Source organism: Corythoichthys intestinalis, chromosome 1, assembly GCF_030265065.1.
Source record: "Corythoichthys intestinalis isolate RoL2023-P3 chromosome 1, ASM3026506v1, whole genome shotgun sequence".
In the NCBI taxonomy this organism is placed as follows: Eukaryota; Metazoa; Chordata; class Actinopteri; order Syngnathiformes; family Syngnathidae; genus Corythoichthys; species Corythoichthys intestinalis.
In genome coordinates this window covers 13,123,041-13,143,957 of record NC_080395.1, presented here as the reverse complement: position 1 = coordinate 13,143,957, position 20,917 = coordinate 13,123,041, and the positions used below count along the sequence as shown (strand labels likewise).

The following is a 20,917-nucleotide window of genomic DNA, read 5'->3' as shown; positions in this document are numbered from 1 at the left end:
CTGAACTTCAAACGTATGCATTTACGGATTATCTAACTTCTGAGCCTTCAAATTAAGGTATTGATAGTGATGACTAGAATTCGGATATGTTGATCATTGAATATTTTTGGACTCCAGTGATATGAAGTAGTGATAGAACTTCTAAACGCTTCCACATGTCGCGCTGAAGATTCAGCACCTGAACATTTCTACTGAACGTGATCTGCAATAGCGCACCGCACGAATGCTATTTTTGGACTGTACGTCACCATCTTAACCAGGAATAGGGTCAACATAGACATGCCCTCGCATACAATGTTATCTCTGCTTGTTTTCAGCAGGTAATCTTTCAAAAAACAACATGCCGAGTAAACACTGCTACTATGGAACTTGTAGAAACGACTCTAGACAATACGACTTATAAAGGATGTTTTTTTCATACGTTTCCTGAAGCCAAAAACTCGGAGGAAAAAAATGTGAAGAATGGATCAACTTGCGCGGACGTCCAGAAGACCAGTTTAACGCCAGCAAGGTGAAGTCATTCACCTTCATATGCACTAAACATTTTGTTGGGGACCATGGTCCTACAGAGGATGAAGACGTAAGCCATTTTGATATTTTTAATTATTTTATAGCGTGGCGTTTTGATGTGCTGCTTCTGTCTGACAATGAACGACCTGAAAAAAATTAAAGTCGTATCTGACTGCCACTGTTACTTTTTCTGTTGTAAAAAAAAACAACTATAGTAGAGGGAAGTGTAAATGAATTATAGAATTAAGATTTGTCATTAATGAAAAATTAGAGATGTCCCGATCGATCCGGTCCGATCACGTCATTTTCAAAGTATTGGAATCGGCAAAAAAATATCGGCCATGCCTTTTTTTAATATATATATATATATTTTAATTAAATCGTTTTCTAATTGAATTTTACGTTACAGACATAATATGTTACACTCATCAAGAGTCTTTAGTTTAGGCTTATCGTAGGGTTATCATAAATATCCCGAAAACGGCCACATTTACTTGATTGATAAATATGACCCGGTTAAGTATTTAAAGCTATTAATATTCACGCTGTATGACCCATTCACTCGTTGACACACTCAATCTAATTTGACGCCATTTTACCTACTTAGAGAGATAAAATTCAGCAATAATTGAGGAAAGCGACCTTTGGCAACTCCTTGTAACCATTTCTCAATTGATTAAAACCTTGCAAACTCTCCCTATGTTTAGAATTATCATGGGAAGCAATGTGGGGAAGCAAGGTAGCTTTAACTCATTGACTTTACACCATAACTAATTTCCCAAAGCATAGATGGTACAGTGCCTTGCAAAAGTATTCGGCCCCCTTGAATCTTGCAACCTTTCGCCACATTTCAGGCTTCAAACATAAAGATATGAAATTTAATTTTTTTGTCAAGAATCTACAACAAGTGGGACACAATCGTGAAGTGGAACAACATTTATTGGATAATTTAAACTTTTTTAACAAATTAAAAACTGAAAAGTGGGGCGTGCAATATTATTCGGCCCCTTTACTTTCAGTGCAGCAAACTCACTCCAGAAGTTCAGTGAGGATCTCTGAATGATCCAATGTTGTCCTAAATGACCGATGATGATAAATAGAATCCACCTGTGTGTAATCAAGTCTCCGTATAAATGCACCTGCTCTGTGATAGTCTCAGGGTTCTGTTTAAAGTGCAGAGAGCATTATGAAAACCAAGGAACACACCAGGCAGGTCCGAGATACTGTTGTGGAGAAGTTTAAAGCCGGATTTGGATACAAAAAGATTTCCCAAGCTTTAAACATCTCAAGGAGCACTGTGCAAGCCATCATATTGAAATGGAAGGAGCATCAGACCACTGCAAATCTACCAAGACCCGGCCGTCCTTCCAAGCTTTCTTCTCAAACAAGGAGAAAACTGATCAGAGATGCAGCCAAGAGGCCCATGATCACTCTAAATGAACTGCAGAGATCTACAGCTGAGGTGGGAGAGTCTGTCCATAGGACAACAATCAGTCGTACACTGCACAAATCTGGCCTTTATGGAAGAGTGGCAAGAAGAAAGCCATTTCTCAAAGATATCCATAAAAGGTCTCGTTTAAAGTTTGCCACAAGCCACCTGGGAGACACACCAAACATGTGGAAGAAGGTGCTCTGGTCAGATGAAACCAAAATGGAACTTTTTGGCCACAATGCAAAACGATATGTTTGGCGTAAAAGCAACACAGCTCATCACCCTGAAAACACCATCCCCACTGTCAAACATGGTGGTGGCAGCATCATGGTTTGGGCCTGCTTTTCTTCAGCAGGGACAGAGAAGATGGTTATAATTGACGGGAAGATGGATGCAGCCAAATACAGGAACATTCTGGAAGAAAACCTGTTGGTATCTGCGCAAGACCTGAGACTGGGACGGAGATTTATCTTCCAACAGGACAATGATCCAAAACATAAAGCCAAATCTACAATGGAATGGTTCAAAAATAAACGTATCCAGGTGTTAGAATGGCCAAGTCAAAGTCCAGACCTGAATCCAATCGAGAATCTGTGGAAAGAGCTGAAGACTGCTGTTTACAAACACTCTCCATCCAACCTCGCTGAGCTCGAGCTGTTTTGCAAGGAAGAATGGGCAAGAATGTCAGTCTCTCGATGTGCAAAACTGATAGAAACATACCCCAAGTGACTTGCAGCTGTAATTGGAGCAAAAGGTGGCGCTACAAAGTATTAACGCAAGGGGGCCGAATGATATTGCACGCCCCACTTTTCAGTTTTTTATTTGTTATAAAAGTTTAAATTATCCAATAAATTTTGTTCCACTTCACGATTGTGGCCCACTTGTTGTTGATTCTTGACAAAAAATCAAAATTTTATATCTTTATGTTTGAAGCCTGAAATGTGGCAAAAGGTTGCAAGGTTCAAGGGAGCCAAAAACTTTTGCAAGGCACTGTATATCCATTGTTAGCATGACTCACAGTCATGGTTTTACTTCCCATCATGGTTCCACTTTCCCATCATGCCTTGGGGCATGCTGCAGTATCTGAACTGAAAGCTCAACAAATACACTAGATGGCAGTATTTAGTCACAATACACAAAGTCCCAAGTCTTTCTATCCGTGGATCCCTCACACAGAAAGAATGTTAATAATGTAAATGCCATCTTGAGGATTTATTGTCATAATAAACAAATACAGTACTTATGTACTGTATGTTGAATGTATATATTCGTCCGAGTTTTACTAATTTTTTTCTTAATGCATTGCCAAAATGTATATGATCGGAATTGAATCGGGAGCCAAAAAAAGCAGTCGGATCGGGAAATATCGGGATCGGCAGATACTCAAACTAAAACGATCGGGATCGGATCGGGAGCAAAAAAAACATGATTGGAACAACCCTAGAAAAAATTAAAAGTGTTCGTTGGGTTGGCTGTCACTGAGTAGCATTTGCGATCGCTACACAAAAATAGCAATGTAAATTGCCCCCAAGAACAGTCAGAGACGTAAGACAACCAGAGGATACATAAGAAAGAGGTTTACCACAGTGCGATGCTGAAGTACACCCAGAAGAGGCTCCACTTTGTTTTCAACTCCATGAAGGCAAGGACACTCATGTCTGTTGTGGACCACAATGAAAATGTTGGGCGCCAGCAAGCGAGGAACGCCGATGGTAGGCTTACTCATACGACATGGACCAAATTGAAATCTATCAACATTTGTCGCATTAACAATTGCACTCTACCTTTCTTATGTGTACATATCTCAATCAAATATACTATATTAGGGACCTTGAGATACAACTTGGAGTTTCCAAAGCAAACAAAAAGATGGGTTGCCTGGAGGAGTTACGAGCCAACAACATTTGGTGGCGCGTGTCCTGGAAAGACTGCAGGATTCATCAGTAAAGTTTGCTGATCCAGACTTTTATTTCAAGCCTCCAACTACAATTCCCCAGAACATTGCAGGCATCGAAAGGCCTGATAAGTAAGTGCAGAGTATCTTCAGCTTTCCTAAAACCATTGTAGTTCCCTCTGACAGAAGGAAACTTGTCATGGATGCAGGAGACGACACACGATGGAAGAACACCTCGCTGGCCTCTTCCCAGATGTTCGCCTTTCAACGCCCGCTCAAGAACAACCCTATTGCCACCAATCGGAGTTGCCTAAAACCAGAAAAAAATAATACAGGGTGGTTCAAAAAGAAAGTGCCAAAATCATCATGTGATAGATCCGAAGTACATAAATATAAAATAAAAAAAAGTTAAAGAACTCTAGCTTGGGCACATGTTCAATATGCCCAACAAATAAGCAACACTTGACTATAGGCAGCAGGATTCAAAATGAAGGCGAAAAAGTAGCGGCTTATAGTCCGCAAATTATGTAACCAAGTTTTTAAATCAAGTACTCTAAGGTGACCAACACTTGAAATACATGAAATAATACTTGAAACTTGGACTCACTCACAGACACTCGAAGGCGAAGGACGCATTCTGCGTCCTATATGGTATAATTTCAATAAGCTTCGGCTTCTTCCGTCAGCCCTTTTCTTTTCGGGTTGAATTAATTGTTAACACATATAAATGCTGTATGTTTGGATTTGTCATGCCTGAAGGGAAAAAAAAAAGTTCAACACATTTGCCTATGTGAGAGTATTATAATGATTTTCATTTTTGACAAATCACGTGATGATTTAGGCACATTCTCTTAAATAATTGCCATACTGCTACTGCTTTTTATATTGACATCATGCTTTTACGCTCACAATGCATACCTGTTGAGATGGTATAGCTGCTTTCCTAAAGTAGAACGAGGCTTAGAGTATACCGTTGGTGTTTTTATTATGAGACCATTACGAATATTCGCCCAGTGGCAAAATAAGGCATGCAAGAATCCACTTACCTCATTGATAGCTGCCGATATAACGAAATATTGAGTTCCTGAAAACTCGTGTCCAGCTCCAATTCTGGCTATTGTCGATGAACTAACTCCCACTCACTGCAGCAAAAAGATTCGACGTCTGTTGCCATTTGGATGCAATTTTTGCACCAACACCAACAGTTTCCTGATTTGGGGGGCGAGGAGTTGCTTCATTGCCACCAAAAAAAAAAAAGCAACTGCATTTACTAATGTTGCTCTTCATACTTCAGTTATTGACATGCAATGGTAAGTTTTAATAACTTTGTCCTGAAAACATAGCCAACACTATTGATTGCATACGTCATCGGTGATTCTCCTGCGTGCATATGTTTTTTTTAATAGCATGATAGATGTTCCAATTGACCTGCATTAGCTTAGCCACTCTGTAGCTTTGAAAATAGTTAAAAACTAACAAACTATATAGATTTTTTTTCAATCAACTCCACTGACTAATTAACACCCCCTCAACTCGAAGATTAAGCCTGATCTCAAAAATCCCGAACTCCCCCTTTAAAAAAATGGCTTGAGTGTCGACGGCTGAAAAAGACGGAAAAAAACAAGTTGACCTAAGCTTACCCTTAGCTTTTTTATCGACACCTTTTTATTACGCCACTGACAATGACATTCTCCTGTTTCAACAATCTGTCCTTTACCGCCATAAGCCCTGTCTTTCTTATATATTATATCCTCTGGTTGTCTTAAGTCTCTGACCGTTCTTTTGGGGGGCAATTGACATTGCTGTTTTTGTGTAGCGATCACAAATGCTATTCGTTGACAGACAATGAACACTTTTCATTTTTTCATTAATAACAAATCTTAATTCTATTAATTTATTTACCCTTACCCCTTACTAAAGTTGTTTACAACAGAAAAGGTTACAACGGTGGCAGTCAGATACCACTTTATTTTTTTTTTCAGGTCATTCATTGTCAGACAGAAGCAGCACGGCAAAATGCCACGCAAAATAATAAGTCAAAATATCAAAATGGCCTACCTCTTGGCAGAGGCGTAGCAAGGGTCCCTGGGGCCCTAGGCAACAAGCAACATGGGGCCCTTCTGAGTCACGTGACACACATACATACTCGCGCAGTATAATGAACACACAAATGGAGGGGGGGTGAGTATGCGCTGCGTGCACTTGTCGTCATCTTGGCCATAAAAGTGGGGAAAACTAAGCATTTACACTGACTCATATGGATGTACTTACATTCGTTCATGGACTCAGGTGGCCGTCCTCTGCTCGAAATGCACACCTTACGCCTATTCTCGCTCCCAGAATACGCAGCGCTTTTGACGTAGGACAATAACCGGACTGGTTGCTATGGGAACGTACGCATACCCAAGAAACCTTGCTAAAAGGAGTAATAAAATTGCTCATAAAATCGTTAAGGATTATTTTAGATGCGTGTATGTTGAATTTTTCTTATTGCGTATTCAACGAGGAAGGCGATCGACCCATTGATAGACTTTTTTGGAAAAAATCACCATTTCTTTAAGTAGCCACATGAATAATGAGGTGGCCTGTGAAAATCAATGTAAAACAACTCAGCAAGGACTTTCCAGAGAGTGCTTGGTGAGTCACTCTTTAAACAATCATGTGGTATTATTGGACTTTCTTAAACATGTATAATCTACGTGAAATGGTTAGTGCTGATAGAGATAAGAGAATCTTTAGATAAAATGTTAAATGATTTCATGGTATTGAAACACTCCCTACACTTGTTCGTGCGTCAGTGCAGTAACGCTGCGTGTGCTAAGCCTGTTGGCCCTCTGGGGGCCCCTGCTGGCTGGGGGACCTAGGCAATTGCCTGGTTTGACTAATGGGACGCCACGCCTCTGCCTCTTGGTCCAAACTAAATGTTTACTGCACATGAAATGTGAATGGCTTCACCTTGCTAGCATTAAACCAGTCTTTTAGACGTCCGCGCCATATTATCATAGTAGCGCCATTCTTCAAATTTTTTCCTCCAAGTTTTTGGTTCCAGGAAAGTAGTAAGAAAACATCCTTTATATGTCGTAATGTCTAGAGTCGTTTCTACAAGTTCCATAGTAGCAGTGGAACATCGGCATGTCATTTTTTGAAAGCTTACCGGAGAAAGAAGGCCGAAATATAATGGTTTTCATGCGAGGGCGTGTATATAATGTCTCACTTCCGCTTTATGATGCGACGTCTCGGTCTAAAAATAGCCTGCGCGCGGTACGCCATTCAAACCCCGCTGAAGTCATGCCCGCCCACCGAGTGTGATGATCGGATGACAGATGAAATCATTCAATGCGGCCACAAGGGGAACAAGAGTGCTGAAATAAATAAAAAGTGAATTAGATGAATGTTGAAATAAAGAAATAAATATATAAATGTTGAAATAAAAAATGTATGTTGGAATGAACAAATATATATTAGAATAAATAAATGAATGTTGAAATAAATAAAAATGGAAATAAATGTTGAAATAGATAAACTAAAATGGAAAAAAATAAAAATTAAAATAAGTAAATATGAATCAAAATAAATAAATATTGAAATGAATAAATACCGAAATAGAAGTATTTTACTGACGCATTTAATAATTTTTTGTGTATTACGGTACAAACATTGTATGTTACTATTTTATAATTACACACAATTTGGTTGTTTTCTTATTTTCTATTTTATTTCTATCAATCCTTCTTCAAAGTTGGAACTTTTTCTTTGCATGTTCTTTGTTTCCCCAATGTCAGTTAATAATGCGACACCTTCTCCTTAAGTTGAGTGCACTTTCTTCATTCTCCCCTTTTCTGTGTGGGTATATGGACACACTTAAAAATGAATTTTTTTTACATCCTCTTTATGGAACCATTTACAAAACTCCTCTCTTTTCTATATGAAAATCAACTTGAGAATGTTGTTTAGGGAGATAGTCAATGTGTATTTCTGCATTTATTTTGAATCCATTAATTTAGCTTACATTGTGTTAATTTATCAATTCATTAATATCATAGAATTAAAAAAATACACAAATGAATAATTATTAAATATACGTATATTGGTCTATCTAAAAAAATAGCATATTGTGATAAAGTTCATTATTATCTGTAATGTACTGATAAACATTAGACTTTCATATATTTTGGATTCATTACACACAACTGAAGTAGTTCAAGCCTTTTATTGTTTAAATATTGATGATTTTGGCAAAAAAAGTCAAGAAAAAACAAAAATCCCTAGCTCAAAAAATTAGCAATATCATGAAAAAGTACTCTAAAGAAGCTACTAACCTAATCATCTGAATCAACGAATTAACTCAAAACTCCTGTGAAAGATTCCTGAGGCTGGTTCATTACTCAAAACCGCAATCATGGGCAAGACTGCCGACCTGACTGCTGTCCAAAGGCCATCATTGACACCCTCAAGCAAGAGGCTAAGACACAGAAAGAAATTTCTAAGCGAATAGGCTGTTCCCAGAGTGCTGTATCAAGGCACCTTAGTGGGAAGTCTGTGGGAAGGAAAAAGTGTGGCAGGAAACGCTGCACAACCAGAAGAGGTGACCGCACCCTGAGAAAGATTGTGGAGGAGGGCCGATTCCAGACCTTGGGGGACCTGCAGTAACAGTGGACTGAGTATGGCGTAGTAACATCCAGAGCCACCGTGTACAGGCGTGTGCCAGAAATGGGCTACAGGTGCCAAATTCCCCAGGTCAAGCCACTTTTGAACCTAAAACAGCGGCAGAAGCGCCTGACCTGGGCTACAGAGAAGCAGCACTGGACTGTTGCACAGTGGTCCAAAGTACTTTTTCAGATGAAAGCAAAATTTGCATGTCATCAAGGTGCCAGAGTTTGGAGGAAGACTAGGTAGAAGGAAATGCCAAAATGCCTGAAGTACAGTGTCAAGTACCCAGAGTCAGTGATGGTCTGGGGTGCCATGTCAGCCGCTGGTGTTGGTCTACTGTGTTTTATCAAGGGCAGTGTCAATGCAGCTAGCTATCAGGAGATTTTGGAGCACCTCATGCTTCCATCTGCTGAAAAGCTTCATGGAGATGAAGATTTCATTTTTCAGCACGACCTTGCACCTGCTCACAGTGCCAAAACCACTTGTAAATGGTTTACTGACCATGGCATTACTGTGCTCAATTGGCCTGTCAACTCTCCTGACCTGAACCCCATAGAGAATCTGTGGGATATTGTGAAGGGGAAGTTGAGAGACACCAGACCCAACACTGTGGATGAGCTTAAGCCGCTATTGAAGCATCCTGGGCCTCCATAACACCTCAGCAGTGCCACAGGCTGATTGCCTCCATGCCACGCCGCACTGAAGCAGTCATTTCTGCGAAAGGATTCCCGACCAAGTATTGAGTGCATAGCTGATGTAATTAATTGAAGGTTGATTTCTTTTGTATTAAAAGACACTTTTTTGTATTGGTCGGATGAAATGTGCTAATTTTTTGAGAGAGATTTTCGTTTTTCTTGACTTTTTTGCCAAAACCATCAATTTTAAAACAATAAAAGGCTTGAACGACTTCAGTTGTGTGTAATGAATCTAAAATATATGAAAGTCTAATGTTTATCAGTACATTACAGAAAATAATGAACTTTATGACAATATGCAATTTTTAAAAAAAGGAATAGTATATGCAATTACAATACATATTTAATTTATCAAAATCACGTAAAACATCCTGCTTTGAGTTGAGGCTTCTTGCCAACAGCGACCTCTCCTGGCCGTTCCTTCTCTTCGCCTCGATGAAGTTCTACCTTGCGTTCTTATTCTTTCCTACCTTAGGAATAATTAGGTTTAATGGCTAGCGAGAAAAGCTAAACCAAGTGAGCCTGAGAAGCTTCAGTGTTTTATTGAAATGAACTGTTTCCATTTTTTTTTTTTTTTTTTTTGCCTGATGGAAGAATTTCAACGGAAGCAGTCTAGTAAGTTGGATAAAGACCTTATGTTCAACGTATTTATTTCCAGACAAAGTTCTGAGACTTCAAAATTGAGTTATTGATAGTTATGACTCAAATTCCGATATGTTTATCACACTTGTTCAGTATTTTTGGAGTCCAAACTCTCCAACATATTACACTGAAGGTTCAGCCCCTGGCCGTTTCTACTTCCGGTTCACTTGACGCAACATCTTGTGACTGCACATATCGGGGACTTGCGGGTCTTTCGTGTACTCTTCTCACCAAACGAGGTTTTTCAAAGCATTCTCATCGGCTAAATCCCGAAGTAAGCGTTTCATTGGACAAAAAAACGTCCCATCTTAAAGCTTGTTGGAAGTCGTTTGGCTTTATGGTGAAGTTTAACAGGCGTACATAACTTTGTTTTGTTTAGCTCAACTCGCTAGCCAAGACACGTTAACGCATTTTGATCGTTTTTACTTCTTGCCAGCACCGATTTGTTAATTAAAAAAAAAAAAGAGAGAATTATAATACTAAAGGGCTGTGAGATATCAAAAGAACCGTTATGTGGCAAGATAACAAATATTAATAAAGTTAACAAAAAAATAAATCACTTTCATGACCAATTATCGAAAATAGATCTAAAATTAGCCCGGAAACAGTCGAATGGGGCTGTGACGTCACAATCAGCTAGCAAAAGGTCGAGACATGCACCATCGTTGTTGAGAGAGTTGCGTTCGTGTTTTATCAAAAGATAGCTAAAATGGTTCAAACCTGTTGTGCTATGTGGTGTACAAATAGCCATTTGTCGCAATATAGTACCCATTCATTCCCAAACGCGAGAAAAAGACCTGGACTACGCAGACAATGGGTAAAGTTTGTCTGTGTAAAGAAGGCTAATTTTGCAGACCCACCCCCTGGCACGATTTTGTGTGGTGCACATTTTACACCTGAAAGCTATTCGAACTATCAACAAGTGAAATCAGGTTTTGCTCAGAAATTGCTGCTGAAAGCAGATGCGGTGCCCACCATACACGCGCCACCTAAATATCCCGAGATCTCAAGAAAGAGGACGATGACTGGCACGGATGAGACCACCCCACCACCCCAGGCAAAGCAAAGGAGGGGAGCAGCTAGGCTCGAAATGGCCAGAGTGAGTACTCTTTTATAATAAAAAAAATAACACGCATTGGATAAAGGTCTTGACACATGTATAAATTATCGCTCTTAAAATATATACAACAAATCCTTTAATCCTATTCATACTTGTGTCTGTTGGCAGAGCGAAAACCTATGATAGCACAATAAATGACAATTATTCTATATATTACTTTATTTTGCGGTCACGGTGCATCAGCTTCACAAAAAGAAATGCAAAAAAACCATTCGGTGTTTCCCACACGCTCTGTTGCAGGTGTTTCATCAGTGTGATTGCTTCCCTCAATGATCGTTTCATTAGGCTGCATTGGCTTTCGTTTGGGCTCTAATTGATAACACAAAACACCGAAGAAATAGGGGTGTAACGGTACACAAAAATCTCGGGTCGGTACATACCTCGGTTTTGAGGTCACGGTTCGGTTCATTTTCGGTACAGTAAGAAGACAAAATGCAAAATATAAATGTGCTAGTTGTTTATTACACACGTGAATAGGAACATTAGCCTATACAAAGCTAGAATTCTGCTCAAAAATAAAATATTCTGAAATGTAGATATTTTGAAAAACAAAATAAAAATAACTTTGGCTAAGTGTTTTTCTTTAAAAAAAAAATCTGATGTGCAAAATTGAACAGTTGCAACACTGAACAGTTTCAAGTTTCTCATATTAACTTTATGACCACAGCCTCGAAAAGTAAGGATTATTAGGGCTGTCAAACGATTAAAATTTTTAATTGAGTTAATCACAGCTTCAAAATTCATTAATCGCAATTCAAACCATCTCTAAAATATGCCATATTTTCTGTAAATTATTTTTGGAATGGAAAGATAAGACACAAGACACAATATACATTCAACATACTGTACATAAGTACTGTATTTGTTGATTATAACAATAAATCCACAAGATGGCATTAACATTAACATTCTTTCTGTTGAAGACATTTTCTTTTTCTCTGCAAAAACAAACACACAACAGAGCCTTAGAACAGTAACAAAAACAGTATTATTTAGAATGTGTACAAAGTGTGTGTAGTGTACACATAAATGTGGCCCTCTTCCCTACTCATCCTCTAGCCAGTCGCTGAGGCAAAACAACTTATTTACATTATCTGAGAGTTGTTCCATCTATATACTGTATATACAGTGGGGAGAACAAGTATTTGATACATTGGCAGTGTATCAAATACTTGTTCTCCCCACTGTATATATTTTTTTAAACCTGTCCTGTTCAGCTGTTTGACACAGAGAATTGAAATCTAAGTTCCTGGATAGTCAGTTTTTGAACAGTTTTAATGTTTCACATTGAGAGTCATACTCCCATTGTGATGACTCAACATACCTCGTTTATTATGACAAAGCAGCGAACAGGAAGGGGTTGTGGGGGAACAGAAGAAAAGAAACACAAGAGAAGAAAGAAAAACACAAACTACAAAAAGAAATACATTGAACATCTAGACCAATTACTAATATGTTGACGCTATCGTCAGCTGAATGTATTTCCGGTTGACACCATGTGGGGGGCCCGTTGACCAGGGAAAGAGGGGGACGGGGGTGGGGGAGTCTATAAGCTAGATCAGGGGTGGGCAATTAATTCCACAAAGGGCCGCAGTGGGTGCGGGTTTTTGTTCATACCCATCATGAGGACAGCCTTTCACCAATCTGGTTTCTTACAAGTGCAATCAGTTGATTGCAGTCAGGTGCTCCTTGTTTCCAATGAACCCTCATTGGTTATACTGTATGTGCTGAATCAGTTGGAACAAAGACCAGGACCCACTGCGGCCCTCGAGGACCGGTTTGCCCACCACTGAGCTAGATGATTGAAAGGGGTAGAGCACAGATGTCAAACCGATTCCAGAAAGGGCCAAGTGGGTGCAGGTTTGCTTTCCAACCAATGAAGAGGACACTTTTTCACCAATCAGATCTTTTACATGTCTAATCAGTTAAACTTTGTCAGGTGCTGCTTGTTTCAGTAGGAAGCTCATTGGTTAAACTCTCTGCACGGTATCGGTTGGAACAAAATCCAGCACCCACTTGGCCCTTTCTGGAATCGGTTTGACACCTGTGGGGTAGAGTGTACACAAATCAGCTCTGTGGACTAGAACCCAGTAATTGCGTGAATCCCTTGTGAGTGTTAGCCCGTTTGCGACCAACCCTGCGCCGCCCCATCGCCAATCCCGGCACCAGGACCCCCCTCCCGAGCGCGCCCTATCACATCTAGCCGCAAGCGGGCCCTACCAGGCGCGCGACAGCCATGCAGACGAGCGGAGATGCGACGCGGGCGCCAACCCAGGGCCACGGCCCCCACCCAGCAGCCTGGGGAGGGAGGGAGGTGCGGGCGGGTTGGGGGCCAAGCGCAGCCCATCCCTCCTCCTGCAGCCATCGACCCCCCCGGGATCCAGGGTGGTCCCCCGGGCCAATCGATCCAATGTCCGAAATTTACAATCGATCCAAATTTCTATCATTTTCTTGGTGTTGCGATGTGTGTAATTACACAAAGTGGCATGATATGAATCCAAAAGGCATGCGTTTATGGATAAATGAAGGAATATTAGCATTTCCCCGGGTGTTTTGATACTCTTTAAGGGAGGGTCACCTGCTTTACAGACGAGAGTGGAGGAAATCCAGGTCACAACAAAGAACAACGAAAGAAAATGAGAAATAAGATATAGGGGTGTAACGGTACATGTATTTGTATTGAACTGTTTCGGTACGGGGTGCTCGGTTCAGAACGGAGGCGTACCAAACGAGTTTCTGACGTCATGTAACCCTTACTTTTCGAGGCTGTGGGTCGATCGGTTTACAGTTTCTTTGTGTAGATTATATTTTCTCCGTCTTCTCAAAGTAAAATGAGGACCAACACGGCAGGACTGCTGTATTTCCCTGCGCCGTGCGCAGGGACTCTCGTGTTCAACTCAAAAGCATCCTACTACAACACAAACAGCTAGGAACTAATATTCAAATAGGAACTAAAATTACACAACATAAAATATTAAATATAAATGAATACTGCATCACATCTCGAAACAAATACATATTAAAATAAATAATAACTCATTTAATAAAATAAATTGAAATTAGCCAAAACAATAATAACACACAGTTCCTGCTTACAGTAATAAGGACCGCACGTGGAGCATAACATGCTGCAGCCGCGCACACCAAAACAAACAACAGCAAACAGCAGTAGTAGTGGATGTCATGGCTAATGCCGCTAGCATTGGCAATAAACCAGAGTAGAGCTGAAACGAGTACTCGAGTAACTCGAGTTTAAAAACTGATCCGAGTAATTTCATTCACCTCGAGTAATCGTTTATTTTGACAGCTCTAAGCATCACATTTTGCTCGGACTACTTTTAATGCGGGACAACGCGCTGTCACGTGCGAAGAGGTAGAAGGAAAAAAAAAAACTTAGCCGACAGCCGCCACAAACGACGCCGACGTTGCGAAATACTAGCCCGCACGATGCTACGTTGGTACAGGTAGCGTCTGATGCGTCTCATAGGCTACGTTCATACTACAGGTCTTAATGCACGAATCCGATTTTTTCGTGTTTTTCCGACTCGAGTGAGGCATTAACTTGACGGTCTGAACGTGACAAGTCGCATAGAACGGGACCATTTCAAATCCGATCTGGGTCACTTTCGTATGTGGTCTAAATCCGATCTGGGCCACATTTTTCCAGACTGTCTCGGCGGTCTGTACTGTCCAGTCCCGCAAATCGGATTTAATGCAGCAATTACGTCATCAAATAGCGAGAGAGTCGTTACCGTAGCGATGCACCTGTGCGTTAATAGCGCCTAGCTTGCAGTGAACACGACTTTTGGGGAAGGGCTGCGCTTGACAACAGTCATAAAAAATAAAAATGGGTTGAGGATAAGCCTGAGAATGCTCAGTTTTCTCTCTGTTCCAAGTGAGCAATATTTCAACATTGCCTCCACGGCCAAGAGTCGGGACAAACTGCCCGTATGTGTGTGTGACGTGCACGGACAGTGCGTGCATGCTATCGATCCATATAAACTTTGAATATAAGCCTAAACGGGGATTATTTATGTCTGTTATTTGTGTCCACCTTTTGAAAAGCAAAATATGATATTCCTGGAATGACGGATGACGTCTGTCATTTGTTTTGATGCTTCTGCGCATGCGGGTCTTCTTGCTTAGCGCGTGTCCGACTGCGAATTAGTGCGCATGCGTAATACTTGAACGGTCTCAATGGATAAAGGCAGTCTGAACGGGCACGCCAAAAAAACGGATATGACAAAAAATCGGATTCGTGCATTAAGACCTGTAGTATGAACGTAGCCATAGAGATCACACGTATGTTGAACTAGATGCGAAATGACAGACTCGGCCGCGTCTGGGCAGCGTTAGTAAACAGCCGCCATCTTAAAGCAGTACAGCGCTAAGCGCTAATAAAGAGCGCTAAGCGTTAATAAATAAGATTAACGTTACTGTCGCTACTAGCTCACGTAACGTTAGCCCTGCGGAGGGCTAGGTTTCAATTAAATATGACCACTGTCGATGCGTGGCTAACGTGTCTTACATACAGGCTTTAAATAACATAGCATCGTGGAGTGATGAGGGTGTAAAATAAAAACTTAATCATGCTAACTATCAATTTTAGCTCAGTAGTCATTGCTGGATAAAACACCAAGTAGCACTGGTCTCTAATGTGCTCCAATACAGCCTGTATCATACATTTATTTTGAACACTGCAAAAACTCAAAATCCTATCAGGACTTATAGTTTAGACTAACTTAAAACTTAACTAGAACTTAAAAATGGCTTGACACAAAGAGAAATTCAATTGAAACACGTGGGAAAAAATCCTAACTTTTAAGTGATGTGAGTTATCAAGCGTAACGGCATTTTTAGGTAAGATATATATTTTTTTTAATAAGATCTAAAAGTTGATTGAGTGAAAGTAGTGAATGTCTTTTTTTTAAAATTCTAGTTACATCTGAGATGCAATTGTGGGCTGTTTTCAACAATATACATCGAAAATAAAGACATTGATTGACTGAAAATGGTTCAAGATGAGATGAAATGTCTTGTTTTCTCATGTATATTTATAATTGCTCTTCACCTAAAAATATATTTGTTTTATCCGATTACTCGATTAATCGATAGAATTTTCAGTCGATTACTCAATTACTAAAATATTCGATAGCTGCAGCCCTAAACCAGAGCTTGAGGACCCTCCCGCGTCATTAAGGTCTCCCGTTTGGGAACACTTCGGCTTCCCGGTGAAATATAAACCTAAACAGGGACAAAGACAGGTTGATAAAACCAAAGTGGTTTGCCTCCATTGTTCATCCGAGATCGGGTATGTTTCTGTTAACTCGTCAAACCTGTTAACCCTTTTGAAAAGGCACCACTCCAGCGTGAACATCGCTACAATGAAGAGAAAGACGAGCGTTGTACAAAAACAGCTCCCCACAGCATTTAAACAGCCGTTACCCGGTGGGTCAGATCGGGCTAAAACAATAACAAATGCCGTTGGTGTTTTTATAGCTGCAGATGCCATTGCATTGGGTGGGCGGGCATATTTTTTTCCGGGCTGAAGAGCTTGTTTGGGTAAAAGTGCATCATTCGCTGTCGCCTTGTAAATCTGCACTGCCCTCTAGGGCCTGGCATGAATACTACATTGTTTTCATGCGGAATTTCGACATTGTTCGAATGGAGACGGGCCCATATGAATGCAAATTTGAAATTTCACCATGTAAACAGCCCCTTACCCTATTCAGTTGTAGAGAACGCTGGCTTCAAACATATGTGGGGAAGGGGGGGAGGTAAAAGTTAATATGAGAAACTTGAAACTGTTCAGTGTTGCAGCTGTTCAGTTTTGCACATCAGATATTTTTTAAAAGAAAAAGTCTGAGCCAATGTTATTTTTATTTTGTTTTTTTAAATATCTACATTTCAGTATATTGTATTTTCTATTTTTCACCAGAATTTTAAGCTTTGTGTAGACTAATGTTCCTATTGTTGAAAGCACAGCAGTGTGTAATAAAAAACTAGCACATTTATATTTTGTTTTCTTACTGTAGCGAAAATGAACCGAACCGTGACCTCAAAACCGAGGTACGTACCGAACCGAGATTTTTGTGTACCGTTACACCCCTAGTAAGATCACGACATTAGTTGTTGAATTTTTCATGGACTATCAGACTTGCTTTGATGTGACTGTGACCAGTGATTGTGACTGTTGGGAAAAATTCCCATGTCTGACTCAAGATAGAAAAAGTGTAAAAATATATACAGTATATACACTGCCAATGGGTTTTCCCATTGGCAGTGTATCAAATACTTGTTCTCCCCACTGTATATTATGAAGGTTCCGAAATGTACAGGAAGTGACTTCTAAGAAGTGTTTTGATACAGGTTGACCCTTTGTGTCGATAATGGTTTATTACTCGAAGCTTCATTCATGGAGAGCGTTGGGGTCACCTGCTGTTATGTCATCTGCTTTTTAATATTTCTATCGACAAATATTGTATGACGATAATTACCGCTATCATTTTATCGGCCACGGTTAAGAGTACGTAATAAGGTGTATTTATTTCATCCACAGCGAAAGGGTTGTTAGTGTCAGAAAAAAAATGCAACATGAAAATCAGGGAAAAATCTCAACTTTAGCAAAACACGTGATTTTTTTTTTTTTCTTCCACCCAGAGTCACGCAGACGTCACTGTCGAAGATCTTCACCCTGAGAAGCACGATCCCCTCCACGTTAAACAGGAGGAGGAGTCCGAGATGCCTTGTATCAAACAGGAGGCGGCGCCAGAGACCCCCGACATCAAAGAAGAAGAACAGGAAGATAAAATCCCCAAGTTTCCAATGTGTGTCAGTGTGAAAATCGAAGAAGACGAAGGTCCAAGCGAAGAAAGCGGAGCAGCGAAACCTTCCAGCGACAGCTCATTTCAGCACCTGACAACAAAAGGAGGGGGACAATCGCAAACAGACGGCCTTTTAGCTCCGCTTTCGGACAGCGACGATGTAACGTCACACTCTTCTGACACTGACACTGATGAGGAGGAAAATGACTTTGACCAAAATGCTTCGGAATCCTTTAACAATTCATTGAAAAAAGACACTCAAGAATGCGGAATGAGGAAGGCTTTTGCCTGCACACTTTGTGATAAAAGATTTTTTCAGAAGACCAGTTTAAAAAATCATCAGCATACACACACTGGAGAGAAGCCTTTCGCCTGCACACTTTGCGATAAAAGGTTTTATTGTAAGGCTTATTTAGAACTGCATCAGCGTACACATAGTGGGAAAAAGCCTTTTCCCTGCTCACTTTGTGATAAATCGTTTTCTTGGAAACATCGTTTAAAAAAACACATTCGTACACACAATGGGGAGAAGCCTTTTGGCTGCACAATTTGTGGTAAAAGATTCACTAAGAAAGGAAGTTTAGTCATGCACGATAGAATACACACTGGTGAGAAGCCTTTTGCCTGCTCACTTTGCGATAAAAGATTTTATACTAAGAGTGATTTAGAAAGGCATAAACGTACACACACTGGAGAAAAGCCTTTTGCCTGCTCATTTTGTGGTAAAAGATTCACTCAGAAAGGAAATTTAGTCTTGCACGAAAGAATACACACTGGAGAGAAGCCTTTTGCCTGCTCACTTTGTGGGAAAGGATTTACTCAGAAGGGACCTTTAGTATTGCACACAACAAAACACACTGTGGAAAAACCTTTGAATTGCAATGTGTGACCAAATATTCTGATTCCTGCCACGCATATACAGTGGAAAAAGTATTTCAATTTCCTTATGCAGTTTCCCTTAAGCCTCTTTTGAAAAAGTTGTTCTAATGATTTTGCAGGTCCTGTTCTTTTTAACAACTGTCCAATATTCTGATTTTCTTAATTGAATGAATTGATGTTATATATCTTTCTGTTGGGATTGTTCCATACTGCTTTCTAAAGCCCACGGGCGTAGGTTTGGTCTCAACATTGGTAGGGACGCTATAACAGCATAGCCTGCATATACACTTTTTGCTGGGGACGGGACATTAATAAGACCAAACAGATTGGGTGAACGTGGGACTGGGCTACATTTCTCACAAATATGCTGATGTGTTGCCTCCGTAAAAATGAAAAAAGTTAAAATTGTTATTTTCAAGGGAGATAATGGGGGAAATCCCTCTTTCTTCATATAAAGGAAATTTACAGTGGATGTGTTTTTGTGTGCTTTTTTTTTTTTTTTTTTTACAGAAATGTTTGCATAGGCAGCAAATAACATTTTTAAATGAATAACGGAGAAAACTAATAAATTTAGTCAATGAAGAAATGCACAGTTGAAGTAACGTTAACGGTAGAAAACACATACAGTACAGGAGGAAACTTCTCTAAGCTGCTTCCAACTCGAGTTTTGCAGGTTAGTAAGTTCACACAGTTTAATGTTATGCCAACTGTGATGCAGGTCGGACTTTAAGTAACAAAATTAGTGGCGTGTGTCCCACCTCCACAACATTGACGTGTACTTACAGCTGCTGTTGTGGCTGGCCGAAAAAAAAAATCTAATATCCCTCGTCTTTGAAGGGGGTGGAGGAGGCGGCAGGTTGACTTGTATTTCTGTCGGGGTTGTGTGAGTATGCGTGTTTGTTCAAGACATCAGCCAATCAAACGTGCGTTTGAGGGCAAAAAAATGGACCGGCACATTCAGCAGTGAAAAGGGGTAAATGTAGGTCTGAACATAATGAAAATACAGTAATTCACTTAATAATGGAAGGGTCAATTCTATTCTTACAACCTATGTGAAGACATTATTGATTATTATTAATAATTATCAATTAATATATAATCAATTAATAATGATATAATTCAAATACGGTTGCTTAAAAGTTGGTGGGGACAATTTGAGTATCCTGAAAAGTTGGTAGTGTTATGTCCCTACCATCCCGATGCAAACCTCCACCCTTGCTAAAGCCCCTTTCAGACTTATGTCCCGTTAAATTCCCGTGTAAGGTGACGCAGGATTTAAACGTGTCATACCTTTGACACATGGGGAAATGTCCCAGGAATAAACCGGGTTGTATGTGTGAAAGTGGGTTCCCGGGTTGGCGTCTCGGCGCTCTCTGTGCGGGGAGGGCGGCTGGCGCGATGTTATAACCAGAGCATTACGTCATTTTTGGTCTGCATCGGCTGTCACATTCTGTTGGTCAGATCGTGTTTTGTTACAGAGCGTTCCCGATGTCGTACCTGAAGTCAATTCAAGGTAATCAAGACTGTATTTTAAGCTCAGGCGATCTAAGAGAAGGGTGCCGAGATTTCAACTTGCTGGGCACCATTCGACACTCTGTACTCTTGAATGTCGTGCATTTGCTGGCTTGTTTGTCAACCGCCCTTCTTTTGAAATCCTCTACGTTGTGCTGGCATTTGGGTATATTTATTTTGTTATCGGTTCTCTTCCTACCGTTTAGGTGAATATTATTGATCCTTGCCGTTTTCACGGACATATTGTGTTATTCCCGTTATTTTTCCGCGATCGTGTTTGTTTTTGTTTGTATTTAATAAACCCTTGAACGCATCCCTCTTTTGTTGTCTGCCTTGAGGTACAACCTTGTTTCCACAGTTGCGGACCCTAACATTGGCAACAAAATAAACCACAGATTTCCGAAGATGGACGATAGACTCTTCTTCGGCTCTCCAATCCAGAGGTAATTTAATTTTGTTAAAATTTCAGTTAAATTTGCCATTTCCAGTTTACCATGTTGTAATTTTGATGTGTGTTTACCGCTTTTCCTCTTACTGCGAAAAAAGAGGAAATTACGATCGGCCCGCTATGATATTTACGTCATGAGTCTTCGTGCTGTGACCCGGGAATTGTAACCTTAAGTTCAAGGCAGACATTTTCAAAGATGGCGCAGCCCTATTTCGCTCAGTAAACTTGTCTATACATAAATCAACTTGAGACTACAGTCACTTGAGGACATAGCCAATGTGTATTTTTCTTTGTATTTTCAATTTGTTTAT

At 40.2% G+C, this 20,917-nt stretch overlaps 1 protein-coding gene across 2 annotated transcripts; it reads left to right on the top strand.

The window, feature by feature from the left end:
- The first annotated feature begins 9,989 nt into the window (after positions 1-9,989).
- Positions 9,990-20,383, top strand: LOC130924252 (gastrula zinc finger protein XlCGF52.1-like). Of its 2 annotated transcripts, XM_057850701.1 has the most exons (3): positions 9,990-10,097; positions 10,786-10,922; positions 17,604-20,383. In XM_057850701.1, the coding sequence occupies exons 2-3, from the start codon at positions 10,845-10,847 to the stop codon at positions 18,654-18,656; spliced, it is 1,131 nt and encodes a 376-aa protein (XP_057706684.1). In that variant the 5' UTR covers positions 9,990-10,097; positions 10,786-10,844; the 3' UTR covers positions 18,657-20,383. The 2 variants fall into 2 exon arrangements, with proteins under 2 accessions (XP_057706684.1, XP_057706676.1); XM_057850693.1 differs by having other exon boundaries at positions 10,003-10,922; positions 17,604-20,382.
- Positions 20,384-20,917: the final 534 nt, after the last annotated feature.